At 41.1% G+C, this 25761-nt stretch overlaps 1 protein-coding gene across 3 annotated transcripts in view; it reads right to left on the bottom strand.

Moving 5' to 3' along the window:
• Positions 1-25761, bottom strand: part of SLC29A4 (solute carrier family 29 member 4) — a 524342-nt gene that overhangs the window by 150724 nt on the left and 347857 nt on the right. For all 3 annotated transcript variants that reach the window (XM_073647822.1, XM_073647824.1, XM_073647823.1), the window contains one exon: positions 13496-13624. In XM_073647822.1, the coding sequence (XP_073503923.1) occupies positions 13496-13624 (129 nt within the window). The remainder of the gene's footprint in view (positions 1-13495; positions 13625-25761) is intronic.

Genomic DNA, 25761 nt, shown 5'->3' with positions numbered 1-25761 from the left:
CCCCCATCCTGTTTTGTGCGCCCCCATCCTGGCTTGTGCTGCCCCCATCATGTTTTGTGCACCTCCATCCTGGCTTGTGCTGCCCCCAACCTGGCTTGTGCTGCCCCCATCTGGCTTGTGCTGCTCCCATCCTGCCTTGTGCTGCCCCAATACTGGCTTGTGCTGCCCTCATCCTGACTTGTGTTGCCCCCATCCTGGCTTGTGTTGCCCCCATCCTGGCTTTTGCTGCCCCCATCCTGGCTTGTGCTGCCCCCATCCTGGCTTGTGCTGCCCTCATCCTGGCTTGTGCTGCTCCCATCCTGGCTTGTGTTGCTCCCTTCCTGGCTTGTGTTGCTCCCTTCCTGGCTTGTGTTGCTCCCTTCCTGGCTTGTGTTGCTCCCTTCCTGGCTTGTGTTGCTCCCATCCTGGCTTGTGCTGCCCCCATCCTGGCTTGTGCTGCTCCCATCCTGGCTTATGCTGCCCCCATCTGGCTTGTGCTGCTCCCATCCTGGCTTGTGCTGCCCCAATACTGGCTTGTGCTGCCCTCATCCTGACTTGTGTTGCCCCCATCCTGGCTTGTGTTGCCCCCATCCTGGCATGTGCTGCCCCCATCCTGGCTTGTGCTGCCCCCATCCTGGCTTGTGCTGCTCCCATCCTGGCTTGTGTTGCTCCCTTCCTGGCTTGTGTTTCTCCCTTCCTGGCTTGTGTTGCTCCCTTCCTGGCTTGTGTTGCTCCCTTCCTGGCTTGTGTTGCTCCCTTCCTGGCTAGTGTTGCTCCCTTCCTGGCTTGTGTTGCTCCCATCCTGGCTTGTGCTGCCCCCATCCTGGCTTGTGCTGCTCCCATCCTGGCTTATGCTGCTCTCTACCTGGCTTGTGCAGCTCCCATCCTGGCTTGTGATGCCCCATCATTTATCAATTATATAAAGAAAAACAGTCTTATTCACCTTTCCATCGCTCCTCTGCATTCAACAAACTGGAGCCGGAGTTCGCGTCTGCGCGTACCCGGTCAGGTATGTGCTTATGGCGCCAGAGATCGCAGTATGCGTTCAGTGCCTACGCATACCGCGATCTCCGGCGCCATATACTCCTCTTACCTGTAACGGCTTGATGTGTTCTTCTGTCCGGGGCAGTCTATAGAGGCTTTGGACAGACGGACACATCCCTGATTATATTATCAATTGTATCTATAACAAGAGTCAGAGATCTCAATCAAAACACAACAGTGCCACATGCAGTACCCGTCAGCAAGAAGTAAACAATTTTGTGGCTGCTCTTGCTCATATCTGGCAACTGTGGAATCAGATAACTGCTTATCAAGGTGGTAATGAGTATTGGACTGCATCAATCTTATCTTGTTGACCTATCCGCAGTATAATTAAAATACAAATCCCAGACAACCCCTTTAAATAGCACTGCAACATTTTTTGCACATATAATGCAAGAATCTAGCTATGTAATTTGTTTCAACTTCCTCAGTTATAACCATAACTTTTAAGACTTATTATTGTGTTTTCATGTGATCTCCAGTCGGTTCAGCAGTCCAGTGCATGCTATCCTGTGTAGACAGGAGGTCAGTCTCTGACTTCCTGTAGTTTACAAGATGACATCGCCTGATAAATCCCTCCTGGCAGCTCACAGACATCTTCATTCCCCACCAAGTTCCACCCTTTTGTATTCACTTTAGTATCCTTCCATGTAGCTGAAAATATAATTTCTGCTTAAAATAAGAAAGCAACAATAGAGTAGTCCATGCAATGATTAGCTGCAGAGTTATAAACCTTATAACTCATACTGTAATTAGGGACCCATCGAAGTTCGGGTACTAATACCCGAATGTGAATCTCTCTCTCGTAACTTGAAGTTTGTGGACCCCATGCAAAATGTCCATCAGATGGACAGTTCTCCCCCAGCGTCACTTTACCTGCCTTGGTATGGTTGACAAATCTCTCCCTACTCAAAAATAAAGGTTTATATTTAGTCCCTTAAGGACTAGGCATATAAGAAAACAGAGACAGACTTCCTGTTACAAACCGTCATGTTTTACTCTGCAAATAATAGTTTAAAAGCAAGCTGGGAATGAGAGAAGCATCAGAGGGACAGTTCGCCACTAGCTTGTCTCTGCCTGGCTCAGGCTAGTTGATAGGTGTTTCCTTATACTAAAATAGAGGCTTATTTGTACCCTTTGATGACCAGGTCTAATTTTACCTTAAAGAGAATCTATCAGCACAATTTTGTAAGTTAAACACATGGCCATAATGGCTCTGTAAGATTAAACTGATACCCTTGGTGAAGAAACCCACATTGTTGTTCTTCCTTGATCAGCATTTGAAGTTTTCTGGTAATGTGATTTTGGTGAAGAGGGCCGGACTGTACACTGGGTCTTCTTGTCCTCCCCCAAATCCTCCACCGGCCTCCAGTATTTGAATGACAGATCACTACTTTTTTCAGTGACCTGCCCCCTGTTTGATATTTTGCGCCGGTGGTGCATGTGCAGATTGATTTCTCGGGAGGTCTTCAATAAAATGGTGCTGGTAACATAACCTCTATGTACACTAATGTTAGAAGCCTCACCAACAAGATGGAATTAGAATTAATATTGTTGGAAGAAAATTATGATTTCGTGGGGATAGCAGAGACATGGCTGGATGAAAGCTTTGACTGGGTTGTTAATTTACGGGGCTATAGTCTGTTCAGGAATGACCGTATAAATAAGTGAGGGGAAGGGGTTTGTGTATATGTAAAATCATCCCTAAAATCTATCCTGTGATATATGTGAGGCCACTGAAAATGTAGATTACCTATGGATGGGTATAAGGGGAGCAAGAAAAAAAATACTGATAGTGGTTTTGCTATATGTCTTCAAATAAATTGGAAGCGCCAGAAAATATCCTCATAAAGCAAACCGGTTGAGGTAGCAAATCAGGGAGAAGTCATTATTGTAAGGGACTACAACTACCCTGATATAAATTGGGGAGCAGAAACCGGCAGGTCGGGCAAAGGAAATAGGTTTTTGATAACGATGAAAGACAATTATCTTTCACAACTGGTGCAGGACCCAACAAGAAGGGGGGCACTGCTAGACCTAATAGTAATCAATAGGCTGGACAGAATATGAAATATACGAGTTGGGGGTCACTTGAGTAATAGTCATCACAAAATAATACGTTTTCATGTATCCTTTAATAAGATGTATAGTAGAGGGACTACAAGAACACTAAACTTCAGGAAGGCAAATTTCCAATGGTTAAGAGATGATCATTGTCCCAGTTAATGGCACTATGTCATGAGAAATAAAAGCAGACAAAGCAAATGGGACACTTTTATAAGTATCCTTAGTAGGACCTGCACAACATATACCCTAAGGGAATAAACAATCTAGAAATAGGGGGCAACCAGTAGGGCCAAATAGAGCTGCAAGGGGCACAACAAATGACTGAAAGAAAGTATTTGAAGAATCAAAGCAAGAGGGTAGTGATGAGGCATTAAAGAAATTATAGAAAAAATTGTGTAAAAAGAAAATCAAGCCAGCAAAGATTGAGACAGAGAGACTCATTGCCAAAGAAAATAAAAATAATTCCAAAATATTCTTCAACTACATAAACAGCTCAAAAATAATAATATAATAAACCTATAAGAAAAGGAAGCTAAAAAAATTCAAATCACATAAATCTTTATTAACAAAATTCAATAACTCAATAATAATGCCAAGTGGCCAAAGTGCATTCAGTGCCAGAAAAAAGCAATCTCTAGTGTTTTTCTTAAAATGAAAAATACAAGTGAATGAATAGTGGTATAGTAATGAATCAAGTATAAACCTTCAGTGTCATACAGGAAATAAAAGACATATACTCAGTGTCTCCAAGATACTAGATGTCCTTATTAATTCAAATCTAAATTAGCAAAACAAGTGCAGAGCAGAACAATTTAACAACATAAATCTATATTACGGAAGGAAAGCGGTATTCCCGGGAATGCAGTACCGGGCCCCAAGGCGTGTTTTGCGCCTAGCTTTTTCCTTGGGGGTTAGTTAATATGGAATTACGTTGTTGCATTGCTACTTAATTTGTGCTGTATTACAGTACGCTATTACATTCTTGAAACATACCACAAAGCATTGATTATGACTGTGAATGTATACTTTATTAGGACATGTGTCCTCTCTTATACTATTTACACTGTGTGCAGAATTATTAGGCAAATGAGTATTTTGATCACATGATACTTTTTATACATGTTGTCCTACTCCAATCTGCATAGGCTTGAGAGCCAACTACCCATTAAGTAAATCTGGTGATGTGCATCTCTGTAATGAGGAGGGGTGTTGACTAATAACATCAACACCCTATATAAGGTGTGCTTAATTATTAGGCAACTTCCTTTCCTTTGGCAAAATGGGTCAGAAGAGAGATTTGATAGACTGAAAAGTCCAAAATTGTGACATTGTCTTGTAGAGGGATGCAGCAGTCTTTAAATTTCCAAACTTTTGAAGCGTGATCACTGAGCAATCAAGCGTTTCATGGCAAGTAGCCAACAGGGTCGCAAGAAGCTTGTTGGTCAAAAAAGGCACAACATAACTGCCCATGAATTGAGGAAAATCAAGCGTGAAGCTGCCAAGATGCCATTCGCCACCAGTTTTGCCATATTTCAGAGCTGCAACGTTACTGGAGTATCAAAAAGCACAAGGTGTGCGATACTCAGGGACATGGCCAAGGTAAGGAAGGCTGAAAAACGACCACCTTTGAACAAGAAACATAAGATAAAACATCAAGAATGGGCCAAGAAATATCTTAAGACTGATTTTTCAAAGGTTTTATGGACTGATGAAATGAGAGTGACTCTTGATGGGCCAGAGGCTGGATGAGTAAAGGGCAGAGAGCTCCACTCCGGCTCAGACGCCAGCAAGGTGGAGGTGGGGTACTGGTATGGGCAGGTATCATCAAAGATGAACTTGTGGGACTTTTTCGGGTCGAGCATGGAGTGAAGCTCAACTCCCAGACCTACTGCCAGTTTCTGGAAGACAACTTCTTCAAGCAGTGGTAAAGGTCTAAAAGAAGAAAAAATAATGACATGGCCCCCTTGTTCACCTGATCTGAACCCCATAGAGAACCTGTGGTCCATCATAAAATGTGATATCTACAGGGAGGGAAAACAGTACACCTCTCGGAACAGTGTCTGGGAGGCTGTGGGGCTGCTGCACGCAATGTTGATTGCAAACAGATCAAGCAACTGACAGAATCTATGGATGGAAGGCTGTTGAGTGTCATCATAAAGAAAGGTGGCTATAGTGATCACTAATTTTTTTTTTTGCATGTCAGAAATGTTTATTTCTAAATTTTGTGCACTGATATTGGTTTACCTGGTGAAAATAAACAAGTGAGATGGGATTATATTTGGTTTTTATTAAGTTGCCTAATAATTCTGCACAGTAATAGTTACATGCACAAACAGATATCCTCCTAAGATGGCCAAATCTAAAAAAAAAACACTCCAACTTCCAAAAATATTAAGCTTGGATATTTATGAGTTTTTTGGATTGACTGCGAACATAGTTGTTGATCAATAATAAAAATAATCCTCTAAAATACAACTTGCCTAATAATTCTGCACACAGTGTAATAACAATCTATATCTTTTAAATGGATTAACTGATTTGGAAAAGGTTACCTATGTATACCCTGTGGATGTAGCATACTCTACATTGATTTCCCTCTTATTCGTAGTGAGTTATTGAATTTTGTTAATAAAGATTTGTGATTTGAATTGGTATTAGCTTCCTTTTCTTATAGGTTTATTTTGATATATGGAAGTACCATTGACATTTGAGCCATTAAAGGGGTTGTCCTGTCAAAAGTGATAAGTCTGCAGTCACTTTGTGTGACTATAGACTTATGAATCACCCCAGCGCAGGCATTATGCGCTGCGGGGATACGCCGGTATGAGGCCTGGGACTGGACGCTATGTATACGTTATACATACCACTGGCCATTCAGGGCCGCCTCGCTCCATACACTTGTATGGAGCGAGGCCACACCTTGTTTAGTGAGGTGGACGGCCAGTGGGTGCATCCGACTAGAAGACGCGGCCTCGCTCAATACAAATGTATGGAGAGTCAGGCCACATCCACTAGCCGGGGTATGTATAACACATACATACCCTCCGTTACCGGGTCTCATACTGGTGAATCCCCACAGCGCACAATGCCTGCACTGGGGGGATTTATAAGTCTGCAGTCACACAGAGTGACTGCAGATTTATCACTTTTGACCGGACAACCCCTTTAATGGGTATCTCAAAAATGATAGTGTTGCCCCCCTCAAAAATAATGGGTGAAATGGTGGAAAAGGATGAGGGAAAGGCCAATCTACTAAAAACTTTTTTTTTTTTTTTTTTTTACAGTATTTACACAAGAAAATCCCATGACAGACAGCATGATTAGGGACACCATAAATTCTTCATTAAACGTCATATGCTTAATCTAGCAGGAAATACAGCATTGCCTCAAAATCACTAAACTAGACAAATCTCCGGGCCCAGGTGCCATACAGCCCTCGAGTACTGCAGGAATTAAGTACTGTGATAGAAAGACCATTATTTCTAATATTCACTACATAATAACAGACTCTCAATCCCAGAACTGGCACATAGCAAATGTGGTACCAATGTTTAAAAAGGGGACAAAATTTGAAATTACAGGTCGATAAGTTTAACCTCTATTGTGGGTAAAATCCTTGAGGGTTTTCTAAAAGATGCTATCCTGCAGTATCTCAATCAGAATAGCCTCATGACTTTGTATCAACATGGGTTTATGAGGTATCAGTTTTGTCAAACAAATTTGAGCAGGTAAGTTTCAGACTGGACCAGGGAAACGCAGAGAATGTTGCCTATGTAGACTTTTAAAAGGCGTTTTATACCGTGCCACAGAAAAGGTTGGTACATAAATTGAGAATATTGGGACTAGGGGAAAATATGCGTAACACGGTTAATAACAAGCTCAGTGATAGGAAACAAAGGGTGGCTATTAATGGAGCACACTTGGATTGGTTCACAGTTAACAGTGGGGTACCACGGGGGTCAGTATTGGGCCCTCTTCTTTTTAACATATTTATTAATGACCTTGTAGAGAGCATACAGAATAACATTTCAATATCTGCAGATGATACTAAACTCTGAAAGGTAAGAAACTCAAAGGAGGATAATTTAATGTAACAGAGGAATTTATATAAGCTTTAGGCTTGGGCTGAGAAATAGTAATTGAAGTTTAATGTCGATAAATGCAAAGCACTGGGTAAAACCATCGCTGAAAAAAACTTTGGCATATGGGTGGAGGGCAAACTTAACTTTAGTGACCAGTGCCAGGCAGCTGCTGCCAAGGCAAATAAAATAATGGGATGATTTAAAAGAGGCATATATGCTCATGACAACATCATAATTTTACCTCTATACAAGTCACTAATGTGGCCACACTTAAAATGCTGTGTTCAATTTTGGGCTCCAGTGTATAAGAAGGACATAGTTGAACTTTAGTGGGTACAGAGAAGAGTGACCAGTTTTGGCAATTCAGGGTTAGGCTCTGGCTACATGCTGACATGTGTCGTGCAACACTGGAATCACAGTGACACATTGCAGCTTTGAATACAACAATTTCCTATTGTGTTGCACAGCAACCTGTGACAATGAAATGCAAAGTCTACTATGTTTCCAAATATATTGGATTTTTTGTCTCTTGTTGCAAGTCGCACACGACCACACTTGCGAGTCACACATGACATGTGACTTGTTTGCAATTTGGGTGTTTTATTTAAACAAATCAGAGCTCTAAAATACTTATGTGACAGTACGTTGCAGACAAGTTGACATGATGCACAAACGTTGCTATACGCACAACTTGTCAGAGAGCTTCTGTCGCAACGACACATGCTGCCGTTTAGCCTCAGCCTTATACTGACTGGATGAGCGATAAACCCTGCCTCCGGCAGGATCAATTAGGTTTTAGTACATGACAGACCCAGAGCCATTGTTAGGCTTCCAATTGAAAAAGCAACCTACTGGCACCAAGTGATTACGCTGTAGGGGTCGGGTGGTGGAGATGGACTGAAAGGAGAGGGCTCTCATTCTATCAAAAACACAACAAATGCAGTGGTTGCTTCTGAGGGGTTAGAGAGTTAGGATTTGAGCTAGTTCCAGCCCCATAAATTGCAGCAGATACCGGTACTTAGCTTGATATTACAGCTGGCTCCAGCGGCAGATGGCATGGTCACAACTCCTATGCTTGCACCATCCCTTGGAGATTAAATGCATCCTAATGTGGGAATCATGGTGCATTTATGTCCATTTGTGGAAAGGGGTTAAACAATGTTTTCACTGAAACGCTGCAGCTTTTTAGAATTGTTTGTAACAAGGTAGCCTGTCCCTGTTTTATGCTCCCTGCGGTCAAGCAGCATTAATCTCCTGACATGATCCCTTTATTATTATTATTAATAATAATAATACATTTTTGTACATTCCGCCATCAGATTCCACAGGATTTTACAATTAGAGGGTACATGTTCAGGCAAAATCATATAAGCATCTTTATTGTATGCGTCTGTATACACCCACTGAATTAGTGTGGCAATAATTTCAGGATAGTGGAATTACAATGATCAAATTCTAAAGTATTTCTAGTAGTTATTGCCGATTAACTATATGAAACATATATACAAGTGCTTCTCACAAAATTAGAATATTATCAAAAAGTTAATTTATTTCAGTTCTTCAATACAAAAAGTGAAACTCCTATATTATATAGAGTCATTACAAACAGAGTGATCTATTTCAAGTGTTTATTTCTGTTAATGTTGATGATTATGGCTTACAGCCAATGAAAACACAAACGTCATTATCTTAGTAAATTAGAATAATTAACAAAAAACACCTGCAAAGGCTTCCTAAGTGTTTAAAAAGGACCTTTAATCGGCCAAAGCAGTACTTAGGGGGAAAATTTTGGCGTATTCTTTTCCTCACAAAAAAAGAGTTATGAAAAAATATAGTGAACTGTCTTCTGAACTGAAACAAGCCTACACTACATTTCTTCTGGACCCTTCCCTTCTAAACAAAACACATTGGTCTCAAAAACAATCTGAATTTAACCAATACGCGGATATGAGAGAAAAATTCCATTTATCTCAAACAGAAGCATATTTTTATAGGTTCGGCAACAAATCAGGAAGGATGATGGCCAATTTAGCGAAAGGTCTGAAAAAGCCACAGGGAATTTTCCAATTAAGAAATATCAACAGGGTAACTTACACAAATCCTAAATCAATTAATGAGATTTTAGGCTCATTCTATAAGAACCTATACAAAAATCCAAAACAAACCCTGCCCCACGCTGATACAATCTAAGATAGGGTCAAACTACCTTCATTTTTGGAGGAACATAAATCTATATTAAATAAGCCTATTTCATTGGAAGAGATTACTAATACAATTAAAAATTTGAAACCAAACAAAGCCCCTGGACCTGATGGATACACTTCTGACTTCTTTAAATCCTTAACGGAAGATACTTCCCCGATGTTAGTATCGATCTTCAACAAAACAATCAATGGCGATCCCATTTTCCCTTCTGGAAATATGGCTTATATCAAATTATTACTAAAACCAGGCAAGGATCCTTTATCCCCCAATTCATACAGACCGATCTCCCTTATAAACATCGACATTAAGCTCTTATCTAAAATAATGGCTGACAGACTTGCCTCTATTCTACCTCACCTTATATCACATGTGCAAGCAGGCTTTGTTATGGGTCGCTCAGCCACGCTAAATATTAGGAAAGTATTACTGGCATTAGATAAAATACACTCTACACCTGATTTAAAGGGGTCCACGGCAATTATCTCCCTCGACGCCGAAAAGGCCTTTGATAATATAAGTTGGGATTGGTTATATATGGTTTTAACCAAGATGGCATTGTCAGGCCCTTTTTTAATTACATTCGTAATTTATATATGTCTCCAAAAGCTCAGGTGTACACCCCGGGTTTTCTATCCACTCCCTTCCCTCTTGAAAAGGGGACGAGACAAGGGTGTCCTTTTTCCTCTTTACTTTTTAACCTGGCACTTGAACCCCTAGTCCGTATTTTATCTGACCCTAAAACTTTCTCAGGCATCCAATTCAATAAAATATCAATTCAGGTGGCATTTTTTGCAGACGACATCATTTTGTTGGATCCCATCCAGCATTTACCTCCAGTGCTGGATCTACTTAAAAATTTTGGCACTTACTCTGGGTTTAAAATAAATGCTAAAAAATGTGAATTGCTACCATTAACTGAAAAAGGAATGAAACTCTAACCCAAATAATCTTTCTATATTAATATAGCTACATCTCATATCACCTATTTGGGCATAAAAATAGGCTGTTTGACATCCTCTTTGTATACGTTGAATTATCCCCCCCCTCATCAAAAAAATCACAGATCAATTGAAATCGTGGCAAGATTTGCTCTTATCTTTTTTAGGTAGGGCGCATCTCGTTAAGATGATCAGTACGTCTAAAATTATGTATCAACTCCAAACTCTACCATTGCTACTGAAACACTCTGATGTAGTCACACTTAATAGGGCCTTTAGTTGTTTTATATGGAGAGGAAAATGTCCTAGGATTAATCTAGACAAACTTATGTCATCTAAGGATGATGGAGGCATCAATTTTCCCAGTATCCGGAATTATAACTTTCCTTGCCTTTTTCGCTACATAATTGACTGGCTCCATAAAAGACATATATACTCTGATTATTCTTTGGAATCAGACTATGCTCACCCCTTCAATTTAACTGCACTTCTACACTCTCGCTACACTTCCCTACCCCCAGCAATCAAAAAATCAGTAACTTTTAAAGACACCATTTCCGCTTGGAAAGCGGTTAGGAAGAAATATGGCCTTTCTTTCAGAATTTCTAAGTACCTGCCGCGGAATCCGGAATTTCCACAGGGCAGTGAAAATAAATTATTTTTTAAATGGCAGCAAGCAGGTATACATAACATATCTCACCTTCTCCACCTTCTCCACCCAACTGAGAGGAGGTGGTTGACGTACCCAGAATGTATGGATAAGTATGATCTACCTCTTCAGCATGGTTTTCAATTTGAACAAATTAGATTATCCATTATGTCAAACTTAAAGGATGTTACCTTTGAGACCTTTCAAAATGAATTTGATGTAATTTTATTATCCCCAACAGCCACTCCCTCAATATCTAGTCTTTCATAGTCTTTACTCGGCTATGAAATCCAATTTATTGAAGATACACCCTGACGTTTTCTTTAAATATTGGAAGCAACAACTTGATGACGTTGAAATTCCCACTAAGATCAGACTAGGTTGGAAGACATTCAGAAAATACATTATAAATGAAACATGGAGAGAAACTCAGTATAAAATAATACACGGGGCCATTTACGCTTTTAATATACCGAAAAAAGATCCATTATCAAATAGACTAATTGCATGCCCTAAATGTCATCATCCATACTTTGACCTTATGCACGGCTTGTGGTGCTGCTCTGATTCAACAGTATACTGGGATCAGGTCTCAGACTTGATGAATACTATATGGGGTCCAGGGTACACTCTCTCTCCATACTTAGCCCTACTACATCATTGGAGCAACCCAGAGAACCCCGACAAAAAATCAAAAGGCCCCCCAAAACTGCTTCATACTCTACTCTTCCTGGCAAAAAAACAGTTACTCAAACATTGGCTGGATCCTATCATTCCCCCTATAGCAGAGCTAATAATCCAAATGAAACATTTTATGGGAGTAGAACAACTAGATGCCCTTAGTAACAAAGAACAACAAGCCGGCAAGTTTCTATCAAAATGGAAGCAGTTTATTATATCATGTTGCTCTCTGACTGAAAAGAATAAAATTGTCCAACCATTTACTACAGAACGGTATATCCTAGAGGATCTAAAAGACAACTTGGGACTTTTACGCGTTAACTAAAACATGGGAGATAATTGACACAAATCACCGATATTTATTTAATTCTTTTGACTCAAGATGACTGTATATTGCAATACTTAATCTTTGTATCTTTGTTTAGCTGTTTAATTGTTAAGCCAGCAATCCTGAACTTATTGGTTATCCAGTTTGCCTGACCTTTGTTCAGGCTCCTTATTATTGTGCATCCTGGCTTTGTTTTATATGTCTTTATACATTTTTGCTTTTTTGAAAAAACCTAATAAAAATGATGTTTGAAAAAAAAAAAAAGATCCTTTAGTCTGTTTCAGTAAGCTCCACAATCATGAGGAAGACTGCTGACTTGACAGATGTCCAGAAGGCAGTCATTGACACACTCCACAAGGAGGGTAAGCCACAAAAGGTCATTGCTAAAGAAGCTGGCTGTTCACAGAGTGCTGTATCCAAGCATATTAATGGAAAGTTGAGTGGAAGGAAAAAGTGTGGTAGAAAAAGGAGCACAAGCAACTGGGATAACCGCAGCCTTGAAAGGATTGTTAAGAAAAGGCTATTCAAAAATTTGGGGGAGAGTCCAAGGAAAGGACTACTGCTGGAGTCATTGCTTCAAGAGCCACCACACACAGACGTATCCAGGACATGGGCTACAAGTGTCGCATTCCTTGTGTCAAGCCACTCATGACCAATAGACAACGCCAAGCGTCTTACCTGGGCCAAGCAAAAAAAGACCTGGGCTGTTGCTCAGTGGTCCAAGGTGTTGTTTTCAGATGAAAGTAAATTTTGCATTTCATTTGGAAATCAAGGTCCCAGAGTCTGGAGGAAGAGTGGAGAGGCACAGAATCCAAGCTGCTTGAGGTCTAGTGTGAAGTTTCCACAATCAGTGATGGTTTGGGGAGCCATGTCATCAGCTGGTGTAGGTCCACTGTCTTTTATCAAGACTAAAGTCAGCGCAGCACCGGACCCAACAATGCAGACGAGCTGAAGGCAGCTATCAAAGCAACCTGGGCTTCCATAACACCTCAGCAGTGCCACAGGATGATCGCCACTATGCCACGCCGCATTGATGCAGTAATTGATGCAAAAGGGAGCCCCGACCAAGTCTTGAGTGCATTTACTGAACATACATTTCAGTAGGCCAACATTTCAGATTTTAAAATAATTTTTCAAGCTGGTGTTATAAAGTATTCTAATATACTGACATAATGACTTATGTTTTCATTGGCTGTAAGCCATAATCATCAACATTAACAGAAATAAACACTTGAAATAGATCATTCTGTTTGTAATGACTCTGTATAATATATGAGTTTCACTTTTTATATTGAAGAACTGAAATAAATTAACTTTTTGATGATATTCTAATTTTGTGAGAGGCACCTGTAGATGGTCCTACTAAAATTTGGGACTTGAATCTCTTTATTGCTTCAAAATCCAAATTGTATATAATTATGTTAAGCAACAAAACACCAATTTGTCATCTGTAAATTACCTAAAAAAGATTTTTAGGCTAATTTTCAAGAAAAATTTCTTTTAATTATGCAGCCTTACTTACCTGTGCATCCAAAAGCTACTATGCCAACAGCAAAAAGGTTGATGGCATACGACTGTTTAAATGTAAATAGCTCAAGCCAGACGTCACAAATTCCAATAAAGATTAGAGGTCCAAGAGCAAAAATATATCCTGCAAATTTAATACATATAAACAATTAATCATCAACTACCTGTAAACAAAAACTGTCTAAATTACGCAATCATATTATGGTGGTGCGGAAAAGAAATGTACTGTTTATACAAAGCTGTGCTGAATGAACAGGGGGATTTCATAGATGCATTATGAACCGTTTTTTTAAACAAAAAGAAACGAGTTTTATCATGGAACCAACCATGTATAGGGTTTTCAAGCTGATAAGAGGTCTGCAGTTACTCTTTGTGACTGCAGAGTGCCGAATTGTAACAGTGTGCAATGCAAAAATGTTCTTTTGGGAGAACTTGATAAGAATCTATTCGATACGTGACAGCTATCGCTATGCTATGCAAATCGCATACATGTGGTCACGTGACTGCCTACTCACACAGGGCAAACGAGATTGTGACATTCTGCATATCACAGTTTGCAGTCACAGAGAGTGACTGCAGACCTCTTTTCAGTACGGAAAATTCTTTTAATCAAACATCTACTTTGAAATATGTTATTCTATGTTCTGTCTGCTAAATTTAAGCAATCAGAAGTTGTGACGGCCCAACTTTAGCCTTTTTACCTCTGGCTGCAACATTAAAGCAGCAGAGGTATCAGGCTTTTATAATAAAGGTGTCTGTACCTAGATATGGGAAGAGAACCGTGCTTACCATATAGATTTGGGAACTAGATGCAGGAACAGAACAGAGCTTACATAGATACGGGAACAAAAGCGAATGAATACATAGATACGGCGACAGAACTAAGCTTACCACATAAATATGAGAACAAAACCAAGCTTACTGCATAGATGCAGTGGCTGATACATAAATACAGGAACAGAATCGAACTTACTAAATAGATAATATGGCTGGTACATAGATAGAGGAACAAGCTGACTACATAAAAAAGGGAACATATCATAGCTTACTACATAGATACAGGACAGAACTACATAGATATGGGAAAAGATCCTGCTTACAATATAGATACAGGAATAAAACCAAGCTTACTACATAGATACGTTGGATGGTACATATATGGGAACATAACCAAGATTACTGTATAGATACTGTAAAAGATCCGGGCTTATAACATAGTTATGGGAACAAAACATGATGTCGGAAAGAAAAGTGTTTAGATTGGAAATTTTATGTTGTACTCATGTTTTGAAAGTTTATCAAACAGCATGTTATGTTGACATAAATTGTGAACACTAGACAAAGTTACACAGTGAGGCCCTTTCGCACACTAACTTTTTAACTTTTGAAAACTTTGTGCCTGATTCATCTAAGTGTTTTTGCCAGAATAGTGGTGCCTTTACAGTTTCTGTTAGCTCCGACAAAGTGGGTGCAGCTGGGTCAGGACGGGATGTGGAGAAGCCCACCCAATAAATTAATCAGTCCATCTCTGACTGGAGTAACATCGCAGATGATGAGAAGAGAGGCGCACACCAGTGATAAGATGCAACCAATTCATTAAGTGTTGTGCGCCTCATAATGAATTTGGCGCATCTTACTTCTGTGCAGCCACCATTAAAAGGACTCTGCCAGCACAGAATGACTGTTCAAACCAGTACAGCTGCTTGGTTGTATCATTGGGAGGGCCAACCATTTAAATACAACTTGCCACCAGCTTGTTTTCCCTCTTTTTTCACCCTACCCTGGCTCTATCAAGCCAGAGCTGTCAATCATAGTATGGTCAACTGTATGCAAACTGCATATGAAGCAGTCAGGTGACAAACGTGAAAAGTGTGAAAACAACAGTATTGATCAGTGTATTACACAGTATTATGATTTCATATGTTAGTGTCAGTATGAAAGTCTCTAAATGTCTTGGCCAACCCCTTTAACAACTTAGTGATGGAGCCAATTATGTCAATAACGACAAAGCCAAATTTTACAATTCTGACCAGTGTCACTTTATGAGGTAACTCTGGAACGCTTCAACGGATCGCACTGATTTTGAGACTGTTTTTGTGACATATTGTACTTCATGATAGTGGTAAAATTTATTCAATATGACTTGCGTTTATTTGCAAAAAAAAATTACATTTGGCAAAAATTTGGAAAATTTTGCAATTATCAAACTTTGAATTTTTATGCCCTTAAATCAGAGAGTTATTCCACACAAAGTAGTTAATAAATAACATTTCCCACATGTCTACTTTACAACAGCAGAATCAACATTTTTTTTTCTTAGGAAGTTATAAGGGTTAAAAGTTGATCAGCAGTTTCTCATTTTCCAACAAAATTTACAAAACCATTTTTTTAGGTACCACATCAAATTTGAAGTGACTTTGAGGGGTCTATATGACAGAAAATATGCAAAAGTGACACCATGCTAAAAACTGCACTTCTCAAGGTGCTCAAAATCACATTCAAGAAGTTTATTAACCCTTCATGTGCTTCACAGTAATTGAAGCAACATGGAAGGGAAAAATTAACATTTAACTTTTTTCACAAAAATTTTACTTCAGGCCCCATTTTTCTTATTTTCACAAGAGTAAAAAGAGAAAATGGACCACAAAATTTGTTGAGCAATTTCTCCTGAGCATACCGATACCTCATATGTGGGGCAAAACCACAGTTTTGGTGCACGACAGGGCTCGGAAGGGAAGGAACGCTGTGTGAATTTTTGAACGCAAAATTGGTTGGAATCAAGAGCGGACGCCATGTAGCATTTGGACAACCCCTCATGTGCCTAAATAGTTGAAACCCCCCACATGTGACCCCATTTTGAAAACTACACCCCTCAAGGATTTTATCAAGGGGTATAGTGAGCATTTTGAACCCAGAGGTACGACACAGAATTTGACAAAATTAGATTGTCATACTGAATATGTTGTCATTAGTGTTGAGCGCAAGTGCTCACTACTTGAGTTTGCATTGGGTACTCTCGAGTGAGATGCTCGAGTCCCCTCCCTGCATGTTTTGCGGCTGTAAGACACCCAAAAAAAATAATGCGGGGATTGCTCGCGAATGGCAGGCAATCCCTGAAAGTTTTTTTTTTTTGGCTGTAAAACTGCCGCGTAACATGTGGGACGGGATCTTGAGCATGTCACTCGAGCACTCGCGATACCTAGTGTATACCCGCGCACCCAATGCAAACTCAAGTAGTGAGTACTTGCGCTCAACACTAGTCATCATATCGTCATCATTTTTTTCTTTATTTTTGAAAAAATCCTAACCTCAACACAAACCTAACACAACCCTAACCCCGACCCTAACGGTAAATCTAACTAAGGCGTTGACAAAAGGGGATTTGATTTAGTATTTTTTTGCTTTTGATCACTGTGATAGAGTCTATCACAGTGATGAAAAGGAACCAATAGGAAAAATTCCCTATTGTTGCAGGGTACCGGCCGGCAGATCTCGGTGGGTGCAGTGCCGCATGCACTCGCCATTTTTTTTTTTTTTACAGGAAGGTGAAGGAGGATCGGGAGGACGGATCAGGAGATCCGGGGGATGGCGAAGGTACCGGGTGGGCTTGGGGGGCATAATTTTTCTCTCCTCTGACAAGTATATAATGTCAGAGGAGAGAGAAATCATTGTTACCGCGGGCACACCTGATCATGTTCTCCAGGGTCTCAGCTACCACTGGTAGCTGAGACCCCGGAGAATTTCTGACTCTGGGGGGTGCTGCAGCCTTTTTCCCGATCGCCGTTTTAAAATGGCAATGAGGGAATAAGGCCCCTTAACGGCTGCCGTTTTAATGTGTATCGGCGGTCGTTAAAGGGTTAAGAGGTAACACTGTACAGTCAGACAAAAAAGGTAGCCACCACCATTGTAAAACAAAACATATATAAAACAGCATATAATTTACATACAGTGCATACCCTTGTTTGTAGGAAATTTGAAACATAAAAACATAGTACAAATCTAGAATACGGGCTTCTCTACATTACAATCTCGGCATCAGATAAGTGAATAATAACACAAAAACATACTTAAAGGGGTTTTCCCACGGACGAAAGTTCTTTTTTTTTTTAATCTGTTCATTAAACAAAAAAAAAACGTTCACTTTTTATATGTAACCAATATAACGTATACATACTCCAACCAATATAACATATACAAACTCATCATAGTAATTGAGCAAGTTTGTATAATGAGTTATTTGCATACACTTCAATTCCACAAGTCTATATTCTTTTTGCAAGGCTTATGGAACAATTGAGAAGTAATTAGAAGACTTATTATTCAAATTTATATGTTTGGTTATACATAACTCAGAATGATACAATACATCCAACATATCTATTACATTCTTAAAGAAAGAAAAACTAAGACTACCATGCTGCCAAGAACGATTTATACATATTCTTCAAAAAAGAACCTATTAAGATTGCGACATTGTTAATAACATTGTGATACTATCAAGTGTGGGTCAAGGTATCCTTTACTACCGCTATTATAATGGTACCAAACCATTATCTACATGTTGATATAGTAAGATGAGACGAGTACCACACATCCTAAATCTTATTGAATTTCCCCAAGCAACCTATATTCTGATACATTGTTCGCTCGTAAGGTATAATTGAGTTTACCAGTAGAGATGAGCGTTGTTCTACTCGAACTGTTCGCCAATCTCAAATTCGAGCTGTTTTGGGCGGTGTTCGAGCCGTTCGGCGAACACGAACAATTTGAGAAAAATTCGGCTGTTCGAGGTTATGTTCGATAACTGTTCGTGCACCAAAATCATTACTGGATTTTTTCTCAGTAATGATGAAAATTAATGTTAATACGCAGGTTGAGTGTACAGCGGGGTGGGGGGAGGGGCAGGGGATGGATCTCTGCAGGAATAATGAAGATCTCCATTTTTTTTTCTCTTTCCCGCATTTACAGTGGGGAGGTGCAATCTGTCAGCCTATCAGCAGCGCACACACGGAGCGAAGTGCTTTTTTTCACACAAGCAAGGGCATGTGTCATTGGCAGTGTATGTCACATGTCCTTGCCCTATAAGACCAAGCCATTTTCCCCGTCGCCACCATTTTCTCACCGCTGTTGCTGTGTGCGCTATACCTTGTTAATTTCAAGCCAATTTTCGCACAAATCTACAGATAGCTTGGGAGTAGGGAATAGTTGTGATTGCAGTCCTTTTAAGGACTAGGTTACAGCATTTCCTACGACTTTTATCAGGCAGGTCTGTGCTCTTAAATAGATAGATTGTGGGAGTAAAGACTAATTGTAATTGGAGTCCTTTTCAGGACTAGGTTACATCAGTTCCTATCAGTTTTTGCCAGGCAGGTCTGTGCCAGTGCTGTGCAAGTTTTTTTCACAGCATTTGGCTGAATCTAGCAAAGCTAATCCTTTTTGGCCTATTGCAGAGTGTGTTAGTCAGTGGAGTAGCCTATCTGTGTTGCAAGATATACCACCTGTGTATAGAATACCAATTTTTTTACTGCACCTAGTGAAGTAAAATCTTTTGGGCATAGCATCATTCTATTAGTCCATCTATACTGACCTCCATCAGGTTGCAAACTGAATATAATTTTTTTCTGCATCTAGCTCTGAAAAAATATTGGGCTTCTAGCTGTGTGTGGGACTTGTTGTATTAGTCCATCTATACTGACCTCCATCAGGTTGCAAACTGAATATATTTTTTTCTGCATCTACCTCTGAAAAAATATTGGGCTTCTAGCTGTGTGTGGGACTTGTTCTATTAATCCATCTATACAGACCTCCATCAGGTTGCAAACTGAATATATTTTTTTCTGCATCTACCTCTGAAAAAATATTGGGCTTCTAGCTGTGTGTGGGACTTGTTCTATTAATCCATCTATACAGACCTCCATCAGGTTGCAAACTGAATATATTTTTTTCTGCATCTACCTCTGAAAAAATATTGGGCTTCTAGCTGTGTGTGGGACTTGTTGTATTAGTCCATCTATACTGACCTCCATCAGGTTGCAAACTGAATATATTTTTTTCTGCATCTACCTCTGAAAAAATATTGGGCTTCTAGCTGTGTGTGGGACTTGTTCTATTAATCCATCTATACAGACCTTCATCAGGTTGCAAACTGAATATATTTTTTTCTGCATCTACCTCTGAAAAAATATGTGGCCTTCTAGCAGTGTGTGGGACTTTCTCTATTAGTCCATCTATACTGACCTCCATCAGGTTGCAAACTGAATATAATTTTTTTCTGCATCTAGCTCTGAAAAAATATTTGGCCTTCTAGCAGTGTGTGGGACTTTCTCTATTAGTCCATCTATACTGACCTCCATCAGGTTGCAAATTAAAAATAATTTTTATCTGCATCTACAGTACCTCTGAAAAAATATTTGGGCTTCTAGCTGTGTGTGGGACTTGTTCTATTAGTCCATCTATACTGACCTCCATCAGGTTGCAAATTGAATATAATTTTTATCTGCATCTACAGTACCTCTGAAAAAATATTTGGGCTTCTAGCTGTGTGTGGGACTTGTTCTATTAGTCCATCTATACTGACCTCCATCAGGTTGCAAATTGAATATAATTTTTATCTGCATCTAGCTCTGAAAAAATATTTGGCCTTCTAGCAGTGTGTGGGACTTTCTCTATTAGTCCATCTATACTGACCTCCATCAGGTTGCAGATTGAATATAATTTTTATCTCCATCTAGCTCTGAAAAAATATTTGGCCTTCTAGCAGTGTGTGGGACTTTCTCTATTAGTCCATCTATACTGACCTCCATCAGGTTGCAAATTGAATATAATTTTTATCTCCATCTAGCTCTGAAAAAATATTTGGCCTTCTAGCAGTGTGTGGGACTTTCTCTATTAGTCCATCTATACTGACCTCCATCAGGTTGCAAATTAAAAATAATTTTTATCTGCATCTACCTCTGAAAAAATATTTGGGCTTCTAGCTGTGTGTGGGACTTGTTCTATTACTCCATCTATACTGACCTCCATCAGGTTGCAAACTGAATATATTTTTTTCTGCATCTACCTCTGAAAAAATATTGGGCTTCTAGCTGTGTGTGGGACTTGTTGTATTAGTCCATCTATACTGACCTCCATCAGGTTGCAAATTAAAAATAATTTTTATCTGCATCTACAGTACCTCTGAAAAAATATTTGGGCTTCTAGCTGTGTGTGGGACTTGTTCTATTAGTCCATCTATACTGACCTCCATCAGGTTGCAAATTGAATATAATTTTTATCTGCATCTAGCTCTGAAAAAATATTTGGCCTTCTAGCAGTGTGTGGGACTTTCTCTATTAGTCCATCTATACTGACCTCCATCAGGTTGCAAATTGAATATAATTTTTATCTGCATCTAGCTCTGAAAAAATATTTGGCCTTCTAGCAGTGTGTGGGACTTTCTCTATTAGTCCATCTATACTGACCTCCATCAGGTTGCAAATTAAAAATAATTTTTATCTGCATCTACAGTACCTCTGAAAAAATATTTGGGCTTCTAGCTGTGTGTGGGACTTGTTCTATTAGTCCATCTATACTGACCTCCATCAGGTTGCAAATTAAAAATAATTTTTATCTGCATCTAGCTCTGAAAAAATATTTGGCCTTCTAGCAGTGTGTGGGACTTTCTCTATTAGTCCATCTATACTGACCTCCATCAGGTTGCAAATTAAAAATAATTTTTATCTGCATCTACCTCTGAAAAAATATTTGGGCTTCTAGCTGTGTGTGGGACTTGTTCTATTAATCCATCTATACAGACCTCCATCAGGTTGCAAACTGAATATAATTTTTTTCTGCATCTAGCTCTGAAAAAATATTTGGCCTTCTAGCAGTGTGTGGGACTTGTTCTATTAGTCCACCTATACTGACCTCCATCAGGTTGAAAATTCAAAATAATTTTTTGTCTGCATCTAGCTCTGAAAAAATATTTTGCCTTCTAGCAGTGTGTGGGACTTTCTCTATTAGTCCATCTATACTGACCTCCATCAGGTTGCAAACTGAATATATTTTTTTTCTGCATCTACCTCTGAAAAAATATTGGGCTTGTAGCTGTGTGTGGGACTTGTTCTATTAATCCATCTATACAGACCTCCATCAGGTTGCAAACTGAATAAAAAAATTTTCTGCATCTACCTCTGAAAAAATATTTGGGCTTCTAGCTGTGTGTGGGACTTGTTCTATTAGTCCATCTATACTGACCTCCATCAGGTTGCAAATTGAATATAATTTTTTTCTGCATCTAACCCAGCCAATAGTTTTGGCCTAATACCACAGTTTGGCCACTCAGCTCTGCTCGGTTCCCATCCATTGTTTTTTTGTGCAAACAACTCCAGAGTTGTGAATTAGTTAACCACTAAAATGAGTGGAAAAAGGCCTGCTGCTGGTGGAAAGGGGAATAGGCGTGTTGGGAAGGGGAAAAAAGGTTGTGTCCGTGGGGTAGGTGTTAAAGCAACAGTAACATCTGCAGAAGAAAGACCATCCTCCAGCCAAACTAAAATGTCTACTTCTTTTAGCGGACAATGTGATAAGATCCCTTTCTTACGGCCACGCCAATCGCTACAAATTCCAGATGAGGCACAAAAACAGCAGGTGCTTCAACGGATATCAAGTGCTCCTTTAAGTGGGCTCTCCTCCACATCAACTTCAACATCACAAATACTCCAGTCCTCAAAGGTGTCACCCCAATCGCACTTGCTTCCTCACAGCTCCCAAATCTCCAGCTGCCCGTCTGAGTATGAGGTAGAACAGATGGTTGAGTCTGCAGAGCTGTTTACTCATACTATAGCCTGGGAATCAGAGGTCGACTCCAGCGCTTCTGTGAATCCAGACGAGGAAATGATCTGCACTGATGCCCAGAATCTTTATGAGTCGGATCCAGGACCAGACGCAGAAGGTTCTGACCATAATGTAGACCCTCATTCCCAAACTGTAACTCCTGTTGGTGGAGACAATGAGGAAGACAATGATAAGACTCAAATACCTGATTGGAGCGACAACTTTAGTTTTTTGTCAGGGCAGGAACAGGTTGGCTCTGAGGACGACGGGTGTGATAACGCACAGGGTGATGATGATGAGGTTGGAGATCCCACTTACTGTCAACCCACAGTCAGCCAAGAGATGAGGTCAGCAGAGGAGGTGGAGGAAGATGCTAGTGACGACGAGGTCAGGTTGCGCCTTCCTGGACAGAGACGTAGTACTGGAAGCACGTCAACAACTGCATCCTCAAACACAACTCTGCCTCTCACCACAAGTCGTGGTGGCTCTTCAGGTCGCATGGGTGCTAAGCCTTGCATAGCCTGGGCATTTTTTCAGATCGATAAAGATGACCCAACTCGTGTTATCTGTAACATTTGTCAGCAAAAGCTAAGTAGAGGCCAAAAAATACATAGTTTGAGTACTTCATGCACATGGACATGAAGCATAAGTTGCAGTGGGAAGCTCAGTGTGCTACAATGCGGCCTAGCCGGCCGGGCCAACCACCGTCTGCCATATCTTGTGCATCCGCGGCCTCTTCATCCTCTGTGACTGGGGGGACAGCAGTCACACCTGTTTTGGGGCGCAGACCTGCCACCTCTTTACCCGCAACAGCCAGCGTGATTGGCAGGTCATCATTTTCTTTGGAGGTGGTAACACCAGCTGGTGTTGAGCGCTGTCCGACATCGATAGCACCACCTTTGGATCAAGGCAACCTAACATGTCCGCCTGCATCTTCCTCACAGACCGGCAGTTTGCCGGGGACACCCTTATCAACCCCGTCTAAGCACAATAGCCAGCCCTCGGTCCCTCAGATGTGGACAAGTAAAAGACCATTTCTTCCTAGCCATGAGAAAGCTAAGAGGTTGAATTTCACCATCTGCAAGCTCTTGGCTACAGAAATGCTGCCTTTCCGCCTGGTGGACACAGAGGATTTTCGAGACCTTATGTCCGTCGCAGTGCCCCAGTACCAGATGCCCAGTCGGCACTACTTCTCAAAGAAAGGTGTGCCTGCGCTCCACCAGCATGTCGCACACAACATCACCGCTTCTTTGAGAAACTCTGTGTGTGACAGGGTGCATTTCACCACAGACACTTGGACGAGTAGGCATGGACAGGGGCGTTACATGTCGCTGACTGGGCACTGGGTAACTATGGTGACAGCAGGACAAGGGGCTGCTGTCCAAGTCTTGCCGTCCCCACGAGTTGTGCGTCAATCCTCTTTATGTCAAAGTTCCTCCACTGCTTCTGCCTCCTCAACCTCCTCTCGGTCTTCCACCTGCACCCAAAGCCTGTCTGGTCATGCCACAAGCTTTCTAACTGCGCAGAAAGGATCCTGCACACCTCCTTACTATGCTGGCAGCAGGGCTCAACGTCATCAGGCGGTTTTTACATTGAAATGTCTGGGAAATGTGAGTCACACAGCTGAGGAGTTGTGGTCAGCTCTGGAGAACCAATTTCATGAATGGTTGTCTCCACTGGACCTGAAACCAGGGAAGGCCGTGTGCGACAATGCTGCAAACCTGGGTGCGGCCCTTCGCCGGGGCAATGTCACACACGTGCCTTGTATGGCTCACGTGTTGAACCTGGTTGTCCAGCAATTTTTAGCCCACTATCCCAGACTAGATGGCCTTCTGCAGAGGGCACGGTCGCTGTGTGCTCACTTCCGCCGTTCGCATCCCGCAGCTCAGCGACTTACATCTCTACAGAAGTCGTTGGGCCTGCCACTTCACCGGCTAAAATGCGATGTGCCTACCCGGTGGAATTCAACTCTGCACATGTTGCAGCGACTGTGGCAGCACCGACAAGCCCTGGTGCAATACGTTCTGACGTATAGCCTGGGCCAACGAGATCCAGAGGTGGGGCAAATCACGCTGGAGGAGTGGTCTCAGATCAGGGACCTATGCACCCTTCTGCACAGTTTTGAAATGGCGACGAAGATGTTTAGTGCTGACGATGCCATTATCAGCATGACTATTCCGGTGATTTACATGCTGGAGCACATGTTAAACAGAATTCGGAGTCAGGTGGTGGCACAAGAGGAGGTGGAGGAAGTAGAGGAGGAGGAGTTGTATGCGGAAGGGCTAACATCTACAAGGTCCAGACGGTCGGCAGCACCAAGGCGGGAGGCATGTGAGGGTGGGGGAGATGGTTTTACCAGGGCGCATGGTAGCAGCCAAACTAGTGAGGAAGGTGCAGGAGCCCAGGAAGAAGTGGAGGACGAACTGATGGAAGACTCATCAGATGAGGGAGACCTTGATCACATTTCTGTTGTGCGAGGTTGGGGGGAGAGGACAGAGGAAGGAAGCATGATTGTTACCTCGCCACCAACACAACAGGGAATTGGTGCTCATGGATGCGCAACACACATGAGTGCCTTCTTGCTGCACTACCTGCAACATGACCCTCGAATTGTGAGAATTAGAAATAATCCTGACTACTGGGTTGCCACACTGTTAGATCCCCGGTACAAAAGTAAATTTGCAGAAATTATTCCTGCCATAGAAAGGGATGCACGCATGCAGGAGTATCAGCAGAGACTGTTGCAGAATCTTACATGTGCTTTTCCACAAAATACCAGTGGTGCACGTAGTGAATCTCACAGTTCCAACTTGCCAACCGTGGGACCGTCAAGTGTTCAGCACTCAAACCGTAACAGAACCACAGTATCTGCTGGTAACATCAATTTTGCGGAATCATTTCACCACTTTTTTAGCCCATCCTTTGCAAGGCCACAGGAGACAAGAAGTCTGACACATAGTCAACGCCTAGAGACGATGGTACAGGAGTATCTCCAAGTAAACATTGAAGCCATGACTGTGTCACTGGACCCTTGCTCTTTTTGGGCTTCCAATCTGGATAAATGGCCGGAGCTAGCCACTTACGCCTTGGAGATCTTGTCATGCCCCGCAGCCAGCGTTCTGTCTGAACGTGTGTTCAGCGCTGCTGGTGGTGTGCTGACAGATAAGCGCACGCGGCTCTCCACTGATAATGTAGACAGACTCACGTTCATAAAGATGAACAAATCATGGATCCGAAACGACTTTTCTACCCGTGTGTCATCCTGGGGAGAGTAAAAGCTTGATGATTGGTTAAAATCACCCTACCAACCGTTTTAAGCTTTCAAATTACTAATCATGTTTATCTGTATCTTGGCTGGAAAATAATTTGGGCTTTGTAGCAGTGTGCAGCACTGATTCTATTAGGCCATCTATAATAAGCTCCACCAGATTTAAAATTACTAATCATGTT

The sequence above is a fragment of the Phyllobates terribilis genome, unplaced genomic scaffold, assembly GCF_046119375.1.
Source record: "Phyllobates terribilis strain yellow unplaced genomic scaffold, ASM4611937v1 Scaffold_9__5_contigs__length_417890890, whole genome shotgun sequence".
Taxonomy (NCBI): Eukaryota; Metazoa; Chordata; class Amphibia; order Anura; family Dendrobatidae; genus Phyllobates; species Phyllobates terribilis.
The sequence above is the reverse complement of the archived record's forward strand: the minus strand, read 5'-3'. Positions and strand labels throughout refer to the sequence as shown.